The sequence below is a fragment of the Alligator sinensis genome, unplaced genomic scaffold, assembly GCF_000455745.1.
Source record: "Alligator sinensis unplaced genomic scaffold, ASM45574v1 scaffold109_1, whole genome shotgun sequence".
Lineage (NCBI taxonomy): Eukaryota > Metazoa > Chordata > Crocodylia > Alligatoridae > Alligator > Alligator sinensis.
In genome coordinates, this window is record NW_005841852.1 from 5,461,934 (window position 1) to 5,488,451 (window position 26,518).

The 26,518-nt window shown below is 42.9% G+C and overlaps 1 protein-coding gene across 1 annotated transcript in view; it reads right to left on the minus strand.

The window, feature by feature from the left end:
* The window catches only part of KCNMA1 (potassium calcium-activated channel subfamily M alpha 1), a 527,746-nt gene that overhangs the window by 273,622 nt on the left and 227,606 nt on the right, over window positions 1–26,518 (minus strand). The window contains 3 exon segments of the mRNA XM_025212980.1: window positions 7,032–7,114; window positions 8,403–8,508; window positions 14,971–15,081. Coding sequence (XP_025068765.1) covers window positions 7,032–7,114; window positions 8,403–8,508; window positions 14,971–15,081 — 300 coding nt within the window.

The following is a 26,518-nucleotide window of genomic DNA, read 5'->3' on the forward strand; positions in this document are numbered from 1 at the left end:
ATTTCAATTTAGGGCTGATTAAACCCCCCATGTCATGCATATACCCCACTAACTTATCTGCCTCTCCAGTGGAGAGGGGAGGGCTGGTACTTCCCTCTGGGGCAGCGGCATGCCCCCCCCTAACCACCGCCCCCCAGGTGGCACCTACCCGCAGACACCTGGCTCAGGTGGTCCCGGGGGGCACCACAGCCACACAGGGAAGCACTGGGCCCCCATGCAGTTCAGGCAAGCAGGCAGGCTCTGGTGGGGGGTGAGGGAGGAGATCAGGCTTGCCGCTTTTTTTGGGCAGAGCCTGCTTTCCCAGGCTGATGCTAGGCTGCTTGCAGGGCTTCCTGCAGAGCCGTGGAGCTGTACGGAGCCCGGTGCTTCACTCCACGGCTGTACGGGCAGCAAACTGAAACTCTTCGAAGGAGTTTTAGTTTGCTGCGCCCCAAGTCATTTAAGGTGCATTAGGCTGTCAAATTTCCTACAGTGGCTGGAATTAATGTGCAATACGCTGCTGAGGCGTGCAAACACCAACACCATTAAAGCAGTGCAAAAGCATTTAGTCCACTTTAAAGTGTTCTGCACACATGCCTCTCATTTCATCTATACATGGCCTTAAGCTAACAAATAAATTTCCAGGAATCATTCTTGTTTTGCCAAAGCAGCAGCATAAAGCTACTACTAATAATCAGCAGCCTAAAGCTACTACCTAAGCTACTGCCTGATAATTTTCCATTTTTTTACTGAAGTATTTAATTAAGCATTCAATTTTATTGAATCAAACTCATTTACTGTAAGAACACACAAGAGAATTCTATTTCTTGAATAATACTCTTGAATTGTATCACAGTAACCATACAGACTCTATTTAAAAACATGCTAAACTGCAACTGGAATACTCTTTTATTTATTTGTTGCAATGAAAATCAAACTAGGATTTCTCCCGTCAAATCCTAAAAGTATACCTAAAAAGATGCCTACCTTGCTGGGATCATTTGACCCCAGCTGACTTCCTGCCCATCAGGCAGGGGGCTGGACCTGATGATCTTGTGAGGTCCCTTCCAGCTCTAATGTCTATGAAATCTATGTTTGGAGAATGAAATGAGTATATTAATTTAAACTCTGTCCCTTCCACAGATGCTAGGCCTAGTACACATGAGAAATGTCTACATGAGACAATGTGTAGAAGATTAATTCTACTGCACATTAGTGTTGTGGGCCAAGTATATGCCAATGCACTAATACACAGTAGATTTAGTCCAATGCTCATTAATGCCACTAAAAAAAATTCATCTGTGCTAATGCGCAGTAGTGTCTATCACAGTGCATTAAGTTAGTACCTGTCATTATAGGTACTAAACTTGATGCGCCGTAATTACGACACAGTAATGAATATTTAGATGCACACACTGGCCCTTTTCCAGTAAGATACTTTTATGCTAAATTGTTATTCCTGCCTTTACCTCCAATTCATAGAATGCAAGCATCTGACAGACCAATACACTTTGGTTCTTAATACTGAGTAATTCACTGTACACATTTTTAATGGATCTTTGACAATTTAGTCTTAAATGATCAACTTGCTCTCATCAAAACTAAGGCTGTAGGACCAAAATGCAAATACTAGAGTCCTTTGGCTTATTTTAACTCTGCATTTGCTTTTTCCTTAGTTCCCCTGTACTTCATAGGAGTAAAAATATATATTTTTTCCCCCTTTAGCTACATCTGCATCTTTTTTCACTTGAATTAACAGCATATGATGCACTGGTAGTACCAAAATAGTCATTTTGATCCTTAACTTTGGCTTCCCCAGCTGGGATAGAAAGTTCCTTACCTAAGAACACTTATAAAGAGGAATGCAGGACACAGAGCCAGTGTTCCCTGGCTGCCCAGCTAATTTATGTGTGGTCCCCACCACAGAAATTAGTGCAACAAGTTTAGACAGTACTCCAAGAGCAGATCCACAGGGTGATTCTTGATTCCTGCTCCACTGAAAGTTTAAAACAAAGTGCCTCAGAGGGGCAACTACATTTCTATTCAAGGGGAGCTGAGGGAGTCAATTGACTGCATGGCTCATTACCAACCTGATTTCTGCTAATCTCTTCACTCCATAGGTGTTAATAACCCTTGATCTTTCTTTAATTAAGTTAGCCTATCTTCTACAATATCCTATTTGTTATCTGCTCCTAGTAATGTTTATCTGGTCATCCACTAAATTACAAAAGTGCAGTGACCTTTTCCTGCATTATTCACTGCAGCAGCCGATACAGGCTGTGGGAGGCTGAACCAATGGCACAACCACAGTGGTATAAAGTTAGGTATGGGTAGATGAGAGGCATGAATGATGCGTGGCCCTGGAGGATGGGGGGGCACGGTGACCGCCCACAGGCAAAAGTGGCAGTGGTGGCGGGGGCTCAGTGGTGGCAAGTGGGGAGCTTTTGCAGGCAGCCACAGAGGTGGCGGGGGTGGGGTAGGGCCACCCAGAGATGCCGCTGTCAGCAGCGGCCAGCTGCAACCACCCACAGATGCCACCAGCAGTGTCAAGAGGCAGCGGGGTAGTGAACAGCGACCACCCGCAGGTGCTGCAGGCAGTGTCAGTAGTACTTTTTTTAGGGGGTGCACTGCCAATCTCAGGGGGTGCACATGCACCCCCTACATGTCACCAATGATGACAGGCTTTGGTTTCCCTGAGTAGGAGTGCTGCCCCAGGTGGAATCAAACTGCCCTCAACCCTTTGTTTCTGTATGTTGATGGTAAAGGGCAGTAGTGGCCAGCTATGGACATTCTGTGAGGAGCAAGGAGCAGTGGAGAAGGCCAGTTACATGGTTAGGGACTGCAAGAGGTCTAGGAAGCTGCTTTGGAGAGGTTGTCAAGGGGCTCATGAGCACCAAAGGCTTTTGGGGGAAGAGGCTCTCTAGGGTAGAGGGTGTAGGGTTGAGGACAGGCTGGGGTATTATTGGGCTAGGGAGGTGTGAGGGACAGATGGGGTGTCAGGCTCAGTGGGCGGTGGCTTCTGAGATAAAATGGGGTGTGAGGTGGGTTGGGAGGAATAGGGTCACGGGTGAGGAGGGAAGAGGAGGGTTTGAGGGACTGCAGTGATGTCTGAATGCCCAGAGAGGAAAGAGTTTGCTCAGTAGTATGTGAGGGGGATGAGGAGGAGTTACAGGGTTCGGGCATGATGAGGATGAGTCTGTGATGGACGTAGTGCATTCATGGGGGCAATGAGGAAACAGAGTAGGACTCAGTGGGTGTGTCCAGATGAGCACACACGTACCTCTTGCAGCATCTCAAAGCCCTTTGAAAAGCTTTAAGAGGCACATGCAAGAATGGAAAAACCTGCCCTGGACTGCAAATTCGCAGCGCAGGAGCAAAATTAGACCCTAGATATCCAGGGGTCAAAAAATGCCCCAGGTGGAAAAAGAGGGGCAGGCAACAGGATGCTTGGGTCCCCCACAGAGACACTCTGGTAGCCAGCCAGAGAGTCTCTATGGCTGAAACTTGCCCTGGTGCGAAAGCACACTGATAGCCCATGCAGGGCAGGAAGTGTGCCAGGTGCAGGAAGCTGGACCCGGCCTCCATGTTGGTAAGTAAGAGGTGGGAGAGGGGGCTGAAGGAGTGCAGAGGAGACCATGGGGGGACCCCTGCTGGCCCCATTCCCTGACTACTACCTGAGCCCGCCAGATTGCTGACCTGCCTGGCCCCATCCTTCCCCCCACCCCGCCCCTCAAGCCCCACCCTGCAATGCTGCTCTGCCTGGCCCCAGCATCCTGGAAATTTGAAAGAAAAAAAAAAAGCCCCACGCTCACCGGCAGTAGCAGTAGCCATCGGGGTCACTGGGGCCTCCTAACAGAGCCCCCCCCACACAGCACGGGCCAGTGGGGACTGGCCTTGGTCAGGACCGGGTCAGCAGGGTGCCTCACGGCTCTGTACCTCTGCACACAGTCAGGCTGTTGGGGCCACTCAGACTGCGTGGTGCTGGGTTCCAGGTGACAGCTGCAGTGGTCCCCACTGTCCCCAACTGCCCTTGCTATGTGGGAAGGGGGGTTCTGCCAGGAGGCCCCAGGGATCCCGAAGGCCGCTGCTATTCCTTTTTTTTTTCTTTTTTAAGTGCCGGGTGGCTGGGGCCAGGTGGGGCAGCCATTGGAGGTCTGGGAGTTCAAGTAGTTGGGGGAGCAAGTGGGGGTGGGGCATGTCAGCCCTGCAGGGGCTGGTAGCCCCTGTGGGGGCCATGTGGCCCCTGTTGGGGTGTGCTGGCTCCAGGGTCTAGCTCCCTCTGGCTGCAGATCAAGGAGGAACCAGGCAAGGTTATTTTGCCCCAAGTGGCACAACTTGCACCACACAAAAATTCATGTCCAGGCATGTGTGTTAAGACAAAAAAACCCAGCTCCAATTTGCACTACTTCTTTTTGAGCTGCTGCAAGCGCACATGTCTCCATGTGTGGACCCACCCAGTGAGGCATGAGGGATATGGTAGGGTCTGATTGGTTTGGGAAACAATAGGGTGGGGTGGGGCTGAGCATGGGGCTGAGCGTGATAACAGGGGACAGAGTGGAACCAGGGGACATTTGAAGTGGCAGGGGCAATGCAAAAAGGGCTGTGAGTGGCACTTCGGGGTACGGTGGGGTGTCTGGAGACTTGTGTTGGGGTGCAGGAAACATTTCTGTCCATAGCCAGGCTGAGGGGTAACAACTGTACTCTCCTCCCTGCACACAGCAAAAGGTCCCTGCTCCACTCTGGATCTGGCAGGCATCTGCCCCCAAACTCAGTTATAACTTTGTAGTTTAGATTACAATCTGAATAATATATCCCTAGGCCCCTAGCATATTAGTTAAGTTTCTAGCTTCTTTTTAACTGGAGAAAAATATGCATTATATTATGGGACCACCATCTGCACCCCATTTCCCCAAATCCTACATCTCTCCTGGGTAATGCCTATTGTACTTTGCATTAATAAATAAAAACACTACCACCTTATGGCTGGCAGAAAGTCTCAGAACACCAACAGTTGGGGACCATATTGCCACTTTCCCCATAAAAGTATGCCTTTGCATTCACAGGTTGGAAATTTGCCCATAAACCTGTGGCTCAAATAAAATGTATTTAAATAGAATAGCAAAGTCTGGGTTCAGGCTTCAGAAAAACAGATGATATTTATTAGTGGAAATGATCCTACCAGGCAAACAATGATTACATGAAAGAGGTCTAACAGATACTGCCTCAGATGCCCTGCAAGACTTAACACTGTTAACAGGGTCTCTCAAATATTATTAAAAGGTGGGACAAAAAGAAAAACCATGGCATAATGACAAGGGTGTTACATGTAGACACAACTCAAGGTGCCATAAAATGGGAAATCAACCATAAAAATTTACCACATTTTTATGGCTGGCTTCTATAGTACCTTAACTTGACCATGTAGCAGGCCTGGGGCCAGGGCCAACATTCAGCGGATTGTCAGCTTCACCCAGGGACCTGACTGGGGTCTTGAACTGTCCCTGGTACAGTCCATTAGCAGGGTGGTAATCAGGCTACTGTTTTCTAAGGAAGCATAGAACTGCTAAAAACAGTTTAATTTGGTCACACTGTTCATCCTCATCCTAAATGGACATGCAAAAACTACTGGCTATAACAGGGCCAAAGGAGGCAAGAGTAAAGGGCAGGAAGAGAACCTTACCAGTCCCTCGGGGTCTGCTATTGAAATCCCAATGAAAATAGAGTGAATCAAGACTCTGGAAATCCTGTTCTTGAGTCACAATTCCCTTGTACTTTTCAACAGTTGACCTATGTTGGTTATTTGGGCCAACATTTTCTGTTTTCATCATTTTATACTTTTGTCACACTATCCACAAACCAGTCTTTCAAAGTTCGTAGATTTCATAGGTTTTATAGACATTAGGGCTGGAAGGGACCTTGTGAGATCATCGGGTCCAGCCCCCTACCCAAGGGACAGGAAGTCAGCTGGGGTCAGATCATGGGCAACTGGTGCCTCCTGAGCCAAGGGGGGAACAGCACATGGGGTGAGGCACAGCACACCACTACTCCCCCCTATGCCCCTCCTTTGGCCACTCCTCCCTGGGCTCCCTACCCCCCACAAGAGCCCCAGGCTTACCTTTCTCCCAGCATCAGGAACAGCATCTTTGCTGGGGGATTGGAGCACACTCCCTATAGGTAGGGAGGAGGAGGGAGGGGCAGCACAGGGGAGGGAGGGGCCACACAGGGGAGGGAGGCAGGGCAGCGCTCTGGTTGGCCAGAGTGCTCCCTGATGCTCCAGGCTCCAGAGCACTGTCAGGGAGGGCAGGACTGGGTAGAGAAGCAGAGAGTGGTCCCGGCCATACAATCAGGCAGGCAGGGATTCACTTTGTGCCTGGCCTAGTTCTGAACAGTGTCAGGGCATCAACAAACTGGGGACATCAATGGGCCCCCCAGCACTTTCAAGGTCCAATCTCGGGGGGGGGGGGGGGGGGGGCCGTGCCCCCCCCCATGCCCCTCCTACCAGTTGCCTGTGAATCAGATCACCCCAGCAAAATAAGCATCCAAGTGTTTCTTAAAGGTATCCAGAGTAGGTGCTTCCACCACTTCTGGGGGGAGTCTATTCCAGACTCTGGAGACTCAGATGGTAAAGAAGTGTTTCCTTATGTCCAGTCTAAAATGGTCTTCCAGCAGTTTGTGACTGTGACCATCTTCCCTTGGGGTGTCCTGGTGAACAGATGTTCTCCCAGTTCCTGATATACACCCCTTATATACTTATAGGCTGCCACCAAGTCACCCCTGAGCCTTTGGTTTTCCAGGATGAAGAATCCCATGCATCTTAGCATCTCCTCATAAGGCCTGTTTTCTTGGCCTCTAATCATACGTGTGGCTTGCCCCTGGACTCTCTCAAGCTTCAAGTTATACTACTGGTGTCTCCAAGTTCTAAAGGCAATTTTGTACCCTTTCCCGGGTCACTTCCAGGAAAGATATTCAAGTGTCACTATAGTATGTATAGGAGTGGTTAATCTAGACACTCACAACTTAGTCAGAAAAGAGAACGAAAATCATCAGTTTACCTCATAATATTGGAGGCATCTTCAGCATCTGGGTCAGCGCAGTATTTATTGGCAAGGATTAGGCACGCATCTGCTGACTCTATCTGAGACACCAAAAAAAAGAAGAAAAAAAAAGGAAATGTAAATAGCGAACTTTGTTTTCAGTTTCTTTTCTCAGATCCCAGCTTTTAGGGAACCAGCTGCTTCTCCCCAGTAAAGCAACATTTTTTTATTCATTGCTTAACTACAAGGTTTTGGTACATTGAAGATTATGGCTTCTTTTGACACAAGTAATGGTACTGTCATGACATCTATCAGTTTAACTTCTCAGAGCTCCTCCAAATATGAATTAGCCTTATGATACCCTTGGGACACTGGTAACTTAGTTATATGCATTATTACCAATTAGCATTGTTAGTGCAAAAATGCATAACCTGAGGCACCAAGGTTAAGTGATTAAAGGGAAAAATTTTTACCTTGGGGCTTAGACTCCTAATTCTTAGGACCATGTTTTTATTATGCTTGTACACTGCCTTGTACCGCAGCACCTTTATTGTTATTTAGATTCTTATGTGCTGATATAGTATGCACTAGCCTCTAGTTTAGAGGCTGCACACCTACAACTCCCACGGATGTCCAGGGGAAGTGTTACCTAGATGCAAGATGTCAAAATTGCCAACTCATTAGCCCAAAGCACATGCAGTGTAAAACAAAATCATTGTTTTTCAGCACATTTGGGCAAATCCTAACATAAGGAAAGAAGGACTGGAGAAGGCAAGAACGCAAACCCCTATAAATTTTATGATGCATAAGGGAAAAAAAAATTTCTGCTGACTTGAAGCTCAGCTCAGCACATGTTATACCACAACAGAATGAATAGATTCTGTAGCCAGCATGGGCAGAAATCCTGATTTCTACTCAGTAGAACAATTTAGTATTAGACAAAGATCCTTACAACTTAAGGAGTTCACATAGCATTAGAAGGTCATGAAATGGGGTAATGCTGCATATGGTAGTTCAGTACTGTTTTTTTTTTCCCTAAGCTTCAGAATTTGGTTTACAAACATAAAATTACTGTATATAAAATTGTGTAGCTGAGAATTGCACATTATTATATTTATCAAGGACTTCATATTATATCTGTCTTTTCAAGACACCAAACAATAGAAGGGAAAATTGACAGGTACAAAATACTTTTTTAATTGGCCCTATCCAAATAGACCCAGTAGCATTTGTAAACAAAAATATATTATTTAATGCCAAACATTAATAAAGCCACCAAAGGGAATCTACTTTTAAAGACCACTAAGTTCAGTGGAAATTGGACTGGTGCTACAGACTGCTTATTTAAAGAGAATAACTGGTAGAGCAGGGGAAGCAGTAGATCGTTACCTTTACTCTTGCCAGGTCATGTGGATTGAGAACCGAACCCTGATAAAATTCCACCTGAGTGAAGTGTCGTTTAAAAAGAGCTTCCAGCTCAAGGTTAGGGGAGATACTGCATTAGGAAGAAGAAAACAAACAAAAATTCAGTTTCTGCAGCAACCTCCCTGAATCTCTCTTATTTAAACAATTTTTTTACTGTTGCTTTTCCTGTAGGATGGAAGCACTGGCCCATACCTATTGTTAAGACAGCTCCTGTCCTTTTTTTGGATTTCATCCCACTTATGTTAGCAGTAAGTCTGGACCAATGAACAAAGCTACTACCATCTCCCCTGAATACACTTGTGTCATAGTATATGTTATATACCAAGTATTATCTACTCAACTGGCTGAATCAAATAAAAGTCCATAATGCCAAATGGCTCAATTGGAGGCTGGTTCAAATGTTCCATCCCAAAAGAGGATCTGTGACATCTTAAAGTGACCTAATAAGTATCACTGCCATAATCTTTTCTGAAGGATGAATATGTAAAAGACATGGAAATGAACTGCATTAATTTATAATCTTAAATTATAGCAAGGCTATATATTTTTTGGTTTTTACATAAGGCCTAACAGTAAATTAGCAAAAAGGCAACACAAAGGATCTAGATAGGCAACCTTGTGGTAAATAAAAAATGCAGTACAGAGGATATATAGACTAGGCCCCATATTGAGAATGATGGAATCAGGGGATTCCACGAGGACAAAAAAAGGCATCAGACCTAAAATCTGAGGGGGGATGGGGTACTTATAGAGACAAAGAGAGAGAAAAGAGGTGCAAATAACCCTGAAAATAAGACAGTAGCTCCCAACAATTCATTCAGATTACTTGCTGTGTGTGTGTGTGTGTGTGTGTGTGTGTGTGTGTGTGTGTGTGTGTGTACGCGCGCGCGCCAGGCCCTCCAGTTTTCTCTTAGAAATTAAATTTCACATGGCTATTTAGAAAGGAATTCCCACCCTTCCCCAAGCCGATAAGAACAATATTCAGAGGATACTGTCTGCATGTCACTTCTGTTTAAAAGTCAATAGTATAAAACCACTCTAAATGGTTATTCACCTTCTAATCATTTTGTCTGAAAAGAATGAAAGTGCATAATTTGCTGTTAAACACATTAATATCACTAATTCCTAAACAGATCACAGCACTTAGAAATGCATGTTGCCCTGATCAGGAAAGACAGATAATACTGAATTTCTTTCTAGTTCATAGACTATTTTTAAATGCCTCTCCCTAAGACATGCAATTTTGATGTTAAATTGCATGTAATGGGATGCCCAGGACATACAGCAACCACCTTAAAGTAATACTAGCCAATGGAAAGGGTACATTCAGACAGTTAAATGACTGGTTGAAGAAACATAAGTCTACCCAGTCATTCACTGCCAAGAAAAGGCTGACTCACTAATGTTACTGAGAAACATACACTGTTTAAAAACCTAAAGAATGTGCTGTGTCTTTCTGTTGTTTGCAGTTCCAGCTCTGTGCTACATCATTTTATTTTTGTTTTTGCTCTTTTGCTGGCAATAAAAGATGAAGACACTGAACCTGGGAGTTCCTGCACTTTGGAGTAACTATACCAATTAAGCAGAATAATACTTGGACTGTATTGGACTATCTCCTATTTAGTTTTGCAATACAGAGTGGATTTGGGGCTGCTTCAGACTCAGCATCCCTGCACAGCTAAATGGGAAGGAGGATGCAGCAATGCATCATGGTCTAACAAAGATACTTCTCTTTATTGGAAGATTTCAAACACTTTTCAAAATTCCAAAATCCAGGAAATCTCTTACGAATATCACAAGCATGGTCTTTCTTTTAAATTATAACTAGGAAAATTTGCTCACCACCTGGAGATTGGGGAGATGATTAAGTGAAGTAATGTTTTGTACTGTGTAGGTTGGAAAAGCACCTGAATTTGCAAATGGACAGGTAAGTTCAGTATATATATGAAGCAGGTTACTAGATGCAAAACAATGGAGCTTAACTGAAATGTAGGTTTTAAACAGAATATAAAGGGTTGGAATGCATATAATACAGCTTAAGCAAAAACTGGTATCCTTAAAATGTTTGTTTCCCATCGTCTGCATACATTTTCACACGCTCTAGAGAGAGGAACAGCCTCATCGGTGAAATCCACTGTTTGTTTGATTTTAATGGAAAATTCCCACAGAGGAATACAAACACGTTTTTTTTTTTAAAAGTCAAAGTTTAACAAATGCGACAGAGTCTATCTGTTCCATTTATTTCCTTGCTGTCTTGGTTTCACTTGTAAGATGCAGCATAATCAGAAAAAATCTACTGAACATTTTAGCTATGTTTTATCAGTCTTTGATCAGCAAGGATCTGGGTTTTCTGTTTGCCGTGGAAAAACATGGAAAAACACAGATTTTCTCCTTTGAAGGAGAAAAACAGATTTTCTCCTTTGAAGGAGAAAAACATGGGTAATGGAGGTGGGCTTTTGGTTGTAGCCATGTTGGTCTAAGGGCATAGGCAGGCAAGGTGCTTTGAGTAGATGTAGTATCTTTTATTAGACCAACTGAGTAGTCGGAAAAAAGTTCTTAGCAAGCTTTCGGGCTCAGTCACCCTCCTTCAGGTATAGGTAGGCTCTGCTGGTCTGAGACTCCAAGAAGTGAGAGAAACTAAAAGTGTGGCAGGATGTCAGTGAGAATGTAAATAGGTCTCGCATAGGCTTAGAAAGTATATGTCACTATTGAGGTGCTTAAACAATCACCGAACCTTGCTAACCTGATCATGAGGAAGCAAACTCCCTATGACACAAACCACACCAAATGGATCCAGACCATGCCAGGACAAGAAATGCAAAACCTGCCAACACATCTCCACTACCCCCGCAATAGCTACACCCCACAACAGAACCATCACAATTCCTGGATCTTGCAGCTGCACCTTCAGAAATGTTATGTATTTCATCCAGTGCACCAAATGCCCTGATGGAAAATATGAAGGAGAAGCCAAACAACAACTGCGCACCAGAATGAACTCACACTGAAAATCTATCCAAGACAAGAATACCCAACTACCTGTGGGGGAACATTTCTCACAAGACAATCACTCCCTCTCTGATCTCTCAGCTCTAATCCTCAAAGGGAACTTACAAAACACCTTCTGTAGACGAGTCTATGAACTTCACTTCATAAATATAGTGGATACAAAAAATCCTGGACTCTATATAGACGTTGGCTTTATGACACATTATAACATGCTTGACATCTGATTCACCAGATACCTGCCTGACCTGACCTTTTACATTCTTCTTTTTCCCTACCTTTTCTCCCCTCCCCTCCTTTTCTGCCCTTTCTTCTGATTTCCTACTATTTCCTTCTTCATTCAGAGCCTCTTTCTGACTTTGTACTATTACCAATGTAGTGTTTCCCTTTGGCCTCTCCCCACCCCCCACTTTCCCTTTTGTTTTTACTTATTTATATTTTCACTACATCCTCTCACACTTTGAGCTTCTCTCATTCCTGTTTTCCTGATCTCCAATTATTTCCTTTTTCACTGACTGCCTTTTCTACCTTGTATTCTATCACTGTAATGTCTCCCTTTGGCCATTTCCCACCTTGCTTTCTTCTCTCTCCCCTCTCTGCTTTACCTTTTGTCTTTTTAATTTCTACCTATTTACATTCTCACTGACATCCTGCCACACTTTTAGCTTCTCATTTCTTGGAGTCTCAGACCAGCAGAGATTCCTTATGCCTGAAGAAGGGTGACTGAGCCTGAAAGCTTTTCAAGAACTTTTTTCCAACTATTCAGTTTGTCTAATAAAAAATATCACATCTACTCAAAGAACCTTTCCCGCCCATAGGAAATGTAGGGTTTCCTCTTTCAGGCTGGCTGAATTCCAGCCTGCAAGGGGCTGCTTGGGGTTGGGTGGAGCAGGACACAGCGGGCTCCACGTGCATCTGCACACATGCATGTAGCAGCCAGGCAGGGTGGTGGAGAGCAGCTCGTGCAGCTCCCTCCAGGTAAATCTAAGGGGGCAGGGGAACACAGTAGACACATGAAGAGGATGAGTGGACACAGGCAACATGGCAGGGGAAAAAGGGGAACATGCTCCCCTCTGGCAGCTAGGCTGTGGAGGCTGCACCCTATGCCCTGCTGAAGGTGCAGAAATATAAGAGGGCATGTGCTGCCCCCAGCCCTGGTGCATTGTCTGTGTCCCCACCTCTTCCCCACAGACCCACCCCATTCCTCACATCCCCTTCCTCACACACTGTGGGGCTGGAGGCAGGGAGCAGTGAGTTGGCAGTGAGGGGCACCAACAGGGATGGAGGGGATGAGGGTCAGGAATGAGGGGCACTGGCAGGGCCAGGGGGCTGTGGGTTGGGAGAGAGGGGCATCAGCAGTGCTAGGGGGCTGTGGATTGGGTGTAAGGGACACCAGCATGTCTGGGGGGATGTGAGACTGTGGGTCAGGGACCAGGGGCAATGGCATGGGCAGTGGCAGGACACCAGCATATCAGGGCTGCTCAGCACCACAAGCAGCAAGGGGAGGGGGAGGGGACAGCTGCAGTTAGACCCACATCCTGGTGAGTGAAGGGGGCAGGGGGAACCCTGATTTTTCATGGTAAAAAAACCAAAATCAAATGCCAATATACATAGACATTTAGAATTTATTTTGTTATAATGATTGAGGCACTGGTAGGCTTCTAAATTGCTTTAAAATTGTAAATATATCAATAAAACACTGTGTTCAACTGATACCTATATGTATAGTAGCACTTCATTTTAATTTTGGAAAAACACAGATTTGGGGTTTTTAAAGCAGAGGATTTGGGAGTTTTAAGCAGAGAAAAACAGGATCCCTGTTGATCAGTTTCAAGTAAATCACTTAGCTGACATTTCTTGCAGATAGATTTGGTTCCTGGTGGATTCAACATGAATTTCTTATGCATATCAACTGGCATAATGTCGGTTTGATAACATAAAAAAATCCATCTTCACTGAAACTGCCTGGAGAGTCTCAGGTCTTTCTAAAAAAAGATCTGGAGCCTCTTAAAGAAAGATGTGATTCAAGTTAATAATGAATATAACTGTTTAGATACGTTTTACTTTTTAGAACTCTGTAAATTTTTAAAGAAAAGGTTCCTGCAATTAACTGTATGCAACCATTGAAGCATAACCACCACCATCAAAAAGTCCAATGGTCCAGTCAAGCCATTGTTCATTAAGTCATGCTAGTTTATGTAACCAATGGCAATCAGCTGAGTAGCTGGAATTGCCACGTTCATCTCCCCAGGTATCTGTTTATTGCTCATTGGATCGGGATGGCTTTTAGCGCAATTAAGGAAGGATTCCTGATCTCACATCTCTAGAGCTACAGTGAAATACTATAATCACTCTGCTGCCATGCTCAGCTGACTGACATGTTGGGAAGCACTAGTAAATTTGATGTTAGAGAGTTTAATGAGCTTCATCTAAAAATGAAATAAGTCCTTATAACTTTAATATATTTGCAAATTTATTTCATCTTGTCAAGTTGGGAGTGATAATGGTTCACTCAATAATCTCAACACTTGGTGGAGTACATTCTATTAATATTATATTATATCACAGACTGGAAAAAAACAAGGCCATGAGAGATTTTCAAAAGAGCCTTTGATACTTAGGGATTCAAGTCCCACTGGAATTCAATGGGAATTAGGCCCAAGTGCATTTCTAGGTTACCAACTTATCATACCCAGCAGCAGTACCCTCAAGTATGCTGTATGGTTCCATGTGCTACTTTGCTATGTGGAGTCAGTGAATTTGAACACATTGAGTGTTTATATATGTGCCTCAGGAGTGGTGGTAGGGGGACTCTTTAATGAGAGCAGATCCAAGAGCTGCTCTAATAAAAGTGCCTGGAGTGTCCCTACATTGAAAAATGGTGGTGGGGGTGCTTTAACTAAAGCTCATCGAACAAGCTTTAGTTAAAGCATCCCTACCACCATTTTTCAGCATGAGGAGGCTGATGCACATGACGCTGGTGTCTGCTGGAGCACGCTAATTACCACGCTCTGTCATTACAGTGCAGTGGAACAGTCTCACTGCATGTTAGCCCACAGTTCCTAAAATTGGTTAATTAGCATTACTAATGAGCCTGTCCTTGGTGCTGAAAGGTCAGTTAGCCTGCTTCCAATCCAGGTGGCAGCATGCACAGACCTATGTGATGTGTTTGAAGGTACCACTGCTGGGATGGTCCTAACATGACTTAACAGTCCTTAGCTGTCCTTTGAAATTCCAAACCTAGGACCTGAAAAAGGAAGAGCCAGGAACAGACATCATGGGCAATATCCTGGCCCCTAAAGTCAACAGAGAAATTCACATGGTAAGGGCCAGAATTTAACTGCTAGGGTCAAATTCATTTCTGCAATAAACTCACTGAAGTCAGTGGAAACCACTGGAGTTATAGGAGAAATAAGTCTCATGATCTAACCTCCGTCTTGCTTACTCCAAGGAATCTTTAGTAACGTTTAGAAATCTTTCAATCAGTGAGAAGAGTTTAAGGTTTCTGGCTTGCAGGACTACTCACTTATGCAGAAAGACGATTTCCACGTTCACATCATCCCTATCCTTGTGCAGGAAGTCCTTTAAGAAGTTCGACACACTTTCAAGTGTTATGTGACCACAGACAACAATGTGCCTGTTACAGAAAAATTCCAGTTAATTTTGCACTTTAAGCAAACATAAAACAAGCAAATAAGCAAGGTAAGTAGTTGGCTGAAGAAGAAAGCATTAGTGTTTTGGGTTTTTTTTAACACTTATCCCCTAAGGTTGCAAATGAAAACAACAATGCTAGAAGATACTTTGAGGTTGAAAAATATATGTAGGCACTCACCTGATACCACAAAAGACCATTTGACTAAGTAGTTTTATGCACTTAACAATAAGAGGCACTATTTATGTCTACACTTATATGCTGTATTATCCAGTCCCTTTCAGAACCATATTTCTCTCTTTTATATATCCTTCCTCCACTGTTCAACATCCTCTGCTGAGATTTACTATTAAAATTTTTGTTTTTGACATACAGCTTATCATGTAATGAGACAACAAATCTCCCTGAAATGGTTCTATGTTTTTTTTCCCTGATTGGAAGCAGACTGATATATCAGTATACCCAGAGAAAAGCTTGACAAGTTATAGACCATAAGCAGAGAAAGAAAAATTTACATATTCTACCATAACTCCTAGTGGGAACACTTTACTATAAGTGGATATTAAATAATGCTACCTTGCAATGGACCAACCACAGAATCAGAGCTTGCATAGATAGTGATAACACAAAGGTCCCTTGCACTCCAGATTTTTTTTCTATTAATACCAAAGGAAAAAACCCAACTATACCCAACATAGAAACAGAATCTATTTCTATTTGCTGATTCCTGAAAGACTTAGTGAAAGGTCTCAGTTCATACACTTCTTAGAAACTTAATTGTTAGTCACTCATTGCAAAATGTTGTCCAAGAACCTGGTCTAGAGTATTCAAAAAATTCAGTTTCCACCACAGTACAGACTAAAGAATGGCTTTTGTTATGCTTATCAGTACATGGGAGACACTGCTACTGAAGGTGTTTCCACAAGCTATATTCTTTGCAACTGCGCAGAAAGACAGAGTAGTGGATATGTGTGTGCAATGTAGGGTATAATTACATAGCACAATGCAGTGTCATGCCAAGATACCTGAGCTAGTCCATTCTCAGTAAGACTAATTAGTCTGGAAAGTACACCACAAACATAGCTAAACTGTTTCTGGTACCCAAGCTAGCTTGTTTAGAGCTAGCTCAGATATCTCTACAAGATACTGCACTGTGCTCATATTCCTAATTGTTAGGGTGGCAGAGTCATACAGTAATCTGACTTCATTACAGGCAGTTAGTCTACACACAGATTGCAACAAAGTCCAAATTTTCCAAAGCTACTGGCTGGCATCTGAGGTGTCAGCAGGTGGCAAATATGAAGGTAAGTAATTTCAAGGGTAAAATGTAGACAGCCCAAGTCTTTCTTACTTCATAATTGTTCTGAGCACATTCCAATAATGCAGAAGCCTCATTGGCTGGAAGCAACAAATAATAGGTGGCAGAAGTAATTGCTTATGTAATGTGCCATTAACGGCTATTATGGGAGCCTGTCCTTGCTTCATGATTTGGTGCTTGACTAAGTACATGAGAATAACTCAGGGAACTCACTAGTAAAAGGATAATGATGCAGAACAAAGAATAAATCAATAATGTGCATTATGTAGTTAATAATATCAGCATCATGTAGTGTTATTTTTGCAGTGCCACAGCCAGTGACTAGGAAAGTAAAGCAAAGTAAAGTCTGATATTAATCTAGTACAGTTTATGATACTATTTTACCATTACCATTTTGGTTGTATACATACTGTGGCATAGGGCATTACAACTGTATTTAACAGCACAATTATTTCAAACTCTTCTTCTGTATAGCTCTTTAGTGGCAACCTGCCAAACCTTGCATATATAACATCAGAAAGTAAGAAAAATCATAGACTTCTTGAAGCTTTAATCTTCACCATATACCAGCAGAGATTAAATTATGTTTAGGTTGTACTGGGTCTACCACAGGACCTGGTTTTACAAATACTTTACTTCATTCAGTGCTTGTTACTGTAATTGCTTGGTTTATCTCCAACAAGATTTGGCCACAAACTATGTTTTTCATAGTAAACACAATACTGGCTCTACAGACTGCAAACTTGTAAACTACTAAAAGCAGAAGATGAACCTTCCTTTTGTGTTCCAGAAGATGGAACACACATCAGCAGCAAATAATTGGTCACCAGCATAATGAGTAAAATACCTGGCTCCCTTTGTTGGACACGGTACTTAAAAGCTGCCTACTTGTACCCTTACATCTTAGCAAAGTTTAAAGCAGTCTTCATTTAGGGCAGGGTTATTGTAGAACCCACCACAGGTTTGGGAAGTTGCAAACAGCTCTTTGGCATCTCCTGCTCTCAGATTTTCCCAGAAACATCATTAACCCATTGGACTTGAGACACCCTGTCATAACTTTTGTAAATTAAGTGGCACCTAATTTAAAAAAACAATTTATATATTACATTCCTCACCTCCTGGAAGAAGGGCCAGGCAGTGGGGTGAGGGATCAGCCAGGCAGGGACAAGCTTAAACCTACACTTACTAATTATCTTCTCACACTTGGCTTATCTCCTCAGGCCTAAAGTCACCTTTCAAAATACCTGGTGCAACTGCAGTGGAACTCACTGGCTCAGAAGGTGCAGTAAACTCATTAGTCAGATTACCCTGTATTGTTCAAGGGAAAGTCTGATTTAGGGAGGCAATGACCCTTACATACGTGATCAAAAAGAATGACTGAACACCAAATTAGATGCTAGAAGGATTCTTGGGGTGATATCTTTTATTGGACTAAATGCAATAAACGATACTTCCTACAAGAATCCTTGCATCTCATATAAGGCCTGGCCTATCACAGCTACAGCATCACTTCAACACTAGCAAATTAAATGCTGGCATTCATAGTGGTCAACATTTACTCTTGTGGACATAAATCATGGTCAAGGAAACATGATGTCAGTAGGTTACTTGTGTGTGAAACTGACAGGTTCTCACCAGCTTTCTGAGAAATCTTCTATCTCTGGGTTTCATAGAACAGAAAACAGGCACTTATCAAAAGACTACCATGAAATCAACAAGGTTTGAGCCTTGGGTTTTGTTTGAAAATCAGAAACACTTGCTGCTTGTTGTTTGTACTACTGTACGCCCTGGAGAATTGCTATAAATATAGGGCAAAGCAGCCCATACTTGCCGTAGCCATGCCCTTTAATTAAAATATTTACATACCCCCAACAAGTCAGACTTTCTACCATATGCACAGGGATGCAACTACTTCACAAAGCTAAAAACTGTTCCAAATCAGCGATGAGCAAGCCATCAAAATGGCTTGGATACATCCTCAAAATCCAGAAGCTGATTTATCAAATGTAAATTCTGAACTTTTTAAGTATGCCAAATTGGACTAGCATCCTTAGAAGTCACAAATTTCTTGTGGTATTTGTGGATTCTTCCTATGTCTGCTCCCAACCTGTACCAAGCATTGCAAAGGCAAAGGAAAATGAAAAATAAGGGCAAAAATAAGCAAATAATGTGGATTCTTCTGTAGCTTATTTTTCTCAAGCCTCTTTATCATTCCTGGGTCAGGAATTGAATTTTTCTCTGTTCAATGGATGTAATATTTATGGCAATGGATAAAGTCCTGTGTTCAGACAGTTACGTTTTTGTTATTGCCTTGTAAAGTCTCCGAGCCTTCAGCCTCACTTGCTCTACATAGCCCCTAAGAGACAATTCCACTGAATAACAAAACGCATGTACTTCCTGGTTGGGAAAGGTGGTTATAATAGAAAATATTTTGTCTGTCTTCAGTTTCCACTTTGTATCAAATAGGGATGAATGTAGAGCAAACTAAAGGCCAGCTCATGGCTATTAAGCCACTGTCCAAATTTGCAACAGCTGGAACTCAGAGGCAGTTAGTTATATTCAATTGCTTTGCATCTTATACAGACATTTAATTATGTCTAACCTGCTACCATTCTGATATAGTAGTATTTTTTGACCAATTTTGGCCTGGTATAAATAACTGCATAAGGCTCAAGGCAGTGGGAAATCAGGGACACTGAGAGATTGCACTTGAGAGCATTAAGAACTGGGATTATTCAGAGTTACTAAAAGTGACTTGCACAATGTTTTTTTCCTTGTATACCCAAGTTGGCCTGGTCAATATCTGTCCCTCGTGTTGTACCATTTCTACAATGAGAAAGGGGAAAAATCATATGGTTTCAGAATAATATTCCTGGGATGCTAACAGTACAAAAAAATAATTCCTTTAACAAAAATGATATTTTTGTTCAGGAGTATGTGACAGTGAGAGAGAGATTGAAACCAGGTTGTTTTCTTGTGCAAGCACTATTGTTAGGTACATTATCTAAGAAAAGTTAGAAAGCCTATATTATTCAACCTGCCCTGTATCTGATTTGAAACTTCCTCTTGTGTGCCAATAATCATTCCCTTCCCCCATACCAACTATTTATAATAGAGTGAAAGTTTTAAAAAGACAGCAATTCAATTATGCATTCTGATATGACTGATAGTAAAATAAGTATTTAATTCGGTATTTGGTTTAAGAGACTTGCTTTGATGTTGGCAGTTTATAAAAGCATTACCAATAAATTTAGATGGAAACTGCATGCTCTAGTTAAAAAAAAGTTACAAAATCTAATATAGTATTTACTGCATTTTTTTCTTTTATATAAATGAACTTGACAGATATTTGAAAGTTTAATTTTAAAAAATAGAAACAGTTCTCCTGGCAGTGATGAAAACCAAAGCCTTGTAGCCCTGATTCTGCAATTTCATTTGCAGAGTTGGTCATCAGTGCTCTTGTATAGTTCCCTTGACTTCAAAGGGACTCCATGGAGGTCTACATGGATCAGATTGCTATATGAGTGGCATAAGAAAAGAACTAAAACTAGCTATATAAACAGAGCACTCAAATTTCATGGAGTGGCATGGAAATATGAAAAACCCTCATAAAAATCAAAGCAAATAAGACTGTGAATATTATTTTTAAATGACTGCAGCTGTTTAAGGTTGAATTAAACCTTGTATTCATTTTCCATCTCACTAATATAATTATTATTTAAATCCTTTGAATTTTTAAACAAATTCAAGGGCAGAAGAAGATGTTCAGCTGTCTTTATTATTTGTAAATATTGAGGACAAGATTAAATTAATTCTTTGGTTTTATTTCATTTTTTTAACTGAGATTACACCAGCGATAAAACTGGTTTAAAAAATCATTGGGATTTTACAATACACAAAGATTCCTGTTTTAGAAAGGATCCCTTTCCAAATACTCTCATACCCTCTAGCCCTGCTGCAGCGAGCACAAGTGGATCTAGAGGTCTCCACTGACTTTTCCCCAACTGCCCACATTGGGACAGCAGGAAAAGAAGCAATAGCAGGCAGGGGAGGTAGGGAGGTGGGAAGGGGAGAGGAGGTGCCTCTGAACGCCAAGGGAAAAGGGTTTAGGGGTGAGTCACGTGCTTTAGGGACTTTAAAAAGTCTCTGGAAGCTCCTGCAGTGCACTCCAATCCAAAAGGGGGGTGCAGCTGCACCACTGAACCCCCTCTAGATCCACCCCTGTAATGTGTGTGTGTGTGGAGATATCATAAGATACATATAAAAGAGATATCAGCCATTTCTAGAGACATCTGCTTTCGTACAGTAAGCAAAAATATTTACAAAATGTTCCTATTACATGTATAAATTGGTTAAGGGGGTGGGGGGTGGACCCCTGGATTCCTAAGGTGGAATATTTGAGAAAACACAATTATTCCATGCCAACTGCAGTGTAAATGAAATCAGCTATAAACTGAATATGTTTTTTCTGACAAGCTTTCCTCTTTTTCCATGGCACTTCGTCCAGACAAGAGGATTCAAAAGGCCAAACTCTTGGTTGTATAACAGGGACTTCTTCCCATTACTAAGGGGCCAGGAAGCCCAGGGGTAATTGGCTTTCCCTAGACCTTGGGAAAAGGTAACATGGGCAAAGAGCCCTGGAGTAAAATGGATGCCCATCCCAAGGGTAAGCAGTGACTGAGCAGACTGGGGGCAGAAGTGGAGGGTCAGGTGATCCAAGAAGAGATTAATTAGCAGGGATTCAGGCTTTCCATTTGCTGCAGAAAAATGCAGATTTCCTCCTTTAACAAAGAAAAAGGCAGATTTTCTCCTTTAAAGGAGAAAATCACAGGAAACGGTGGGATCCCCTTGCAGGCTGGCAGAGTTCCAGCTGGCAAGGGGTCACAGGGAACAGAAGGAGAGTGATCATGATAGAGGGCACCACATGCATGTGTGTGCACATAGATGCACATGGCAGCTAGGCAGTAGTGGAAAGCAGCTTGCACAAATTCCTCCAGGAAAGGGAGGGAAGGGAAGGAGGGTGCACAGGTCATGCATTGAGCAGGGGGAGGGGTGGCACAGGCACAGCTCTCACAGGTGGGAAGGGGCACAGGCAACAGGGCAGGGGCTGGGGGTGGATCTCTTTGAGATCTGATCTCCTTGAGATTTCTGTACCCACAGTGGGGCACAGTAATGCAAGCCAGGCTGGACCAGGTCTGGAGGAGCTGCCTCTGCAGCTCAGCGTGCAAGACCTGGTGCGGAAGAGAGCACCGTGCTGCCATGTCAAGATGAGGTGCAGCAGTGGCAGACTTCTGCTGCCAGGTGGGCAGGGGGCTGCTGCTGGATGGTCAGGGTATGCCTCAGCTTGGGAGTCTGGTGCTACCTCCCATGCCAGGTCCTGCGTGTTAGGCCATGGAGACAGCTCGTCAGGAGCTGGTCCAGCCCTGCTGCAGCCCCCATGCCCCACTGTGAGTGCAGAAAACTCAGGAAGCACATGCCACCCTCATCACCCCACACATTGCCTGTGCCTCTCCACCCCCAATGTCACCTATGCCCACACCCCTCCTTCCCACACACTGGGGGAAAGGGACAGTGAGTTGGAAGTGAGGGGCACTGGCATATCAGGGCTGCTTAGTACCACAAAACAGTGTGGGGGGAAAAGCCACAGCTGGTCATGCATTCTGGTGAGCAAAGTGGGAGGGGGAACTCTGATCTTCTATGATAAAAAACCCAAAATCAAATGCCAAAATTTATAGGTATTTACCATTCTATTATAATAATTGAGGCATTGGTAGGCTTCCAAATTGCTTAAAAATTGTAAATACATCAATAAAACATTGGGCACCTATACATGAACACTAAAGCTGCTCTGACACGCTGAAATTCCAGCGCGTCAGATTGAGTCTGCTCGAGCGTGGCAACTGCAGCACTCCAGCAACTTCCTGCATCTTGTGTATTAGCATCCCTACATTTAAAAATGGTGGTGGGGGCACTTGAAATAAAACTCACTGTACAAGCTTCAGCTAAGTGTGCAGACGCTGATACAGGAGATGCAGTGGTGTTTTAATTACAGCAGGTCTCAGAGTTGCTCTAATTAAAGTGCCACCACTCACCCCCAGTGCACATGTAAAAGTGCCCACTGTGTTCAACTGATACCTATATATATGTCATTTTATTTTAATCATAGAAAAACATGGATTTTGCATTTTTAACTCTCAGCATCTGTGATTTTTTTAACAGATAATTTGCAATTTTTAAACAGAGAACACCAGAATCCGTGCTAATAAGCACAAGGCCTGAGCCAGTGGGGGCAGTCTGGTTGTATGGCCCAGAGGAAGGACTCTGAGCTGCAGGGAAGTTGAAGGTAACCCTGCATACCAGACAGGAACAGATAAAAGCCTCAGCCCTTTGGGGTAGGGCTTCTGATGGGCAAGATTCACCCTAGGAGGGGAGCTCCTTGTTTTGGAGAAGACACTCAATGTTTTTGGTTTCAAAACATGAAACCTACCCATGGGGCACTCTACTTCATACCGGCTGCCAACTAGACACTGAGTCATTGATTACTACCTGTTGAGCCTGATGATGCAGCCCGCTATCCATCTTACAGTACATTCATCCAACTTATGCTTCCTTAGCTTGTTTGCAAGTACCCTGTGGGAGACCGTATCAAAGGCCTTACTACAATCAAGGTGTATCATGTTCACTGTTTCCCCACATCTACAGAGCCAGTTATCTCATCATAAGTTGACCCCAGGCTGAGGTGCTCAGCTAAAGTAAAGTGGGATAAGGCCAGGGGGCCTCAGCCCAGGCAGGGGCCTATCATGTAAAACCTTACTTGCCCTCTAAGGGCAGCCTCCCTGTCAATTTATAACATCAAGACTTGGCAGGTGAGAGGCAAAAAGGGAAACAAAGTGGGCCTAGGAGGTAGCCAGCAGTTGTGGCTTTGCTGCTTCAGCACTGAGAGCATTACAGTTGTTTATTTTCAAAGAAATTGTATCCATTTTTATTGGAACAAATATAAAGAGCAGGGGGAAAAAAATCACCCAGCTATTCTGTCATAATAAATCTGAGAGAGTAAATTGAAAATCTGTTCAGCATTCACTGAATATGTATTAATTTTCACAAGTAAGTAAATGAAACATGGCATGTATTGATCTAGAGGTCTCTGTAAAACTATAATATTTATATCAAATACATATACTTGAATCTCTTTTCTGTCTTCCTGCTTAACTTTCTAAACATACCTCTTTTACTGACCATCCTAGTTCTCCTCTATATATGAATAGCAGGTGGATAGTGGGAAATGTCATTTGGTACCTAGGATATGTCCCAGTTTTTCATAATTATAATGACAGAAAAGTTAAGTTACTACCCAGATTTTACATTTTTCCTAATCAAATGAATCTCTGGCACTTCACTTCCCTTAAAACTGTCTAGGATTCTCTAAAAAGACTGGTATTGTTGGCTTTCTTGTATTTACATTTTCAACATGTTTAGTTCAGCTCAGATTCCAAGGTAGTTAAAAGAAGACACCAACTCTAGTTTCTTTTCCTGTAATAACCAATCCCGTTTTCTCCTTTCATTTCCAAAGACCAATACCTTAGCTTTAGCTATGTTGATTTCTAAGCTATTTGTAGTATAATACTGACTTTCTTGTTTATGTTCCAGATTAGCTGAGCATATTCTCTCTCTATATATACAACATTGTCAGTCTTTGTATATATCAACTACTTATGATTTATGAGCTGTCCCTCAAGTTGGTGTTCATTCAGGTTCTGATGTAGCAAAGCCCTTTCACATGTGTGCAAGTCCATTCCTTTTTAAAAATCACTTCAGCTTAACTTTATTATTCTTCCTCTTTAAATTGGAAGTGGCGGGTGAGGAGTAGAAGAATGGAAGAATGGATGTTCTTCAGTCCTGTGATAAGTAGCTAAATCTGAATATTTAGACTATTACCATAAAAGGGAGACATACATACTAAAACAGAAAATGACATTTTACTTCAAAACCAAGTTCCCTAGCCTACTTTGAAACATGCAATGTTTGCCAAAAATATGTCATTAAATGCCTTATGCACAGATTATGCCCTAAAAATCTTCTAGCAGAAAAGGGACAATAGAAAAACACAAGGATATTTCACAGTATTTGTGTAACATCACTTTGAAGGTATCACGGCATTCCTGCTTATTTTTGCCTGTCTCAGGACTGTCAGATGAAGCGTATGCATTACTTGGCAAAGCGATCAGGACCAAGTAGAAAATACAGTTGTACCAAAAATTCGAACTTCTTAGCTACTGCTGAAGTACTCACTACTTAACGAATACTTCAGCAGTAGCTAAGAAGTTAGAATTTTTGGTGGAAATGGCTCTGCTATACTGCACCATATCTTGTGACAGCCAAAGCCTGACTGGTATTTCTTAAAATATTATGCACTGATGCTTTTATATTCCTCCTTAACTGATTTTTATTGCAAGCATGGAAAGCTCCAGCTACTATATTTTTATCTGTCTCTTTATTCTCCTTCAGCTCTTTCTCATATAGATTTTCATCACAATGCCTATCTACACAAAGACCCCATCTCCTGCCCCAAAAGTATACTGCTAGTAGGCACAATGTATCTCAACTCGTACAATTAAAAGAAATACTCTTAATTTCAAACTTAATCCTGTTTAGCTGGTCTTGAGTGACTATGCTTCCTAATTTCATTGTTTTACCCAAAAAGGTACAGAAACTTATTTCATGTGTGCTTAGCTGTTATCAACAAAGCCCATCTGTTTTTAAATTTAAGAGTCTGTTTTGAAAGGTAAGGGTCTGTTCTCTTACAGGTTGGCTGATCTCCTATGCACAGCTTTAAACTAGGTTCACTGGGGGACGGGGATGCAGACAACAGCAAGAACCTAGGATCAACAAACCATGAACCATGCACTTGAATATCCCACGTAAGTACTAAGGGGCTCAATGAATATCAGGATGGGGTGGCACCAAGGGCACTCATCGGGGGGCCCAAGTATCTCTATACTAATATTAGGAACATGGAGAACAAGAAGGAAAAACTCACACTCCTGCTTGCAAACAAGAACTTTGACTTAGTTGGGCTAATTGAAACTTGGTGGGACCCTACCCACAATGGAGCAGCAAGCATTGAGGGATATAGACTGTACAGACGTGATAGAGTAGGGAGAAAAAGTGGGGGAGGTGTTGCTCTCTATGTTAAGGAGCAATATACATCTTCCATAATCAAGATGGGACCAGAGGAGGGGCAAATTGAGGTACTGTGGGTCAGAATGCAAGAGGGTTGGGGGGAAAGGGACTTGGTGGTGAGGGTCTACCATAGGCTGCCACATCAGGAGGATGAGTTGGACCTGGAATTCTCCAGAAAGCTCTCAGAGGCTATACGGTCAAGGGACATGGTTGTCATGGGTGACCTAAACTACCCTGACATCTGCTGAGAGAAGCAGTCAGCTAGATCCAACCATTCACGTAGGTTCTTAACCTGCATACAGGACCTTCACCTAACACGGGAGGTATATGGTCCCACTAGGGGAAATGCCTTACTGGACTTGGTACTGGCTACAGGGGATGACTTGGTGGGGAATCTATAGACACAAGGTAACCTAGGGGATAGTGACCATCATTAGATTGAATTCACCATCTGGCATAGGGTGGGAAAGATAACCAGTAGGGCAGAAGTGCTAGACTTCAGAAAAGATAACTTCAGTGTGCTCAGGAGATTACTTAGTGAGGCACTAAAGAACATTAGCATTGGTGAGATGGGAGTCCAGGAAGGATGGTTGTTCCTAAAGGGAGCAATTCTACAGGTGCAGAAGGAGACAGTCCCATTGCACAGGAAAGGGGGCAAAGGGGCCAAGAAACACTCTTGGCTGAACAGGGAAATCCAGGAAAACCTAGGGGCAAAAAAGAGGCATATAAGCTGTGGAAACAGAGGGTACCTACATGGTCAGGTGGGTGGCAAATTGGTTTAGAGATCATACCCAGAGAGTAGTGGTTGATGGGTAGGTATTGACCTGGAAAGTTGTGGGCAGTGGAGTCCCACAACTCGGTCCTTGGACCTGTGCTGTTCAATGTCTTCATCAGTGACTTGGTTGAGGGTGTGGGAAGCACTCT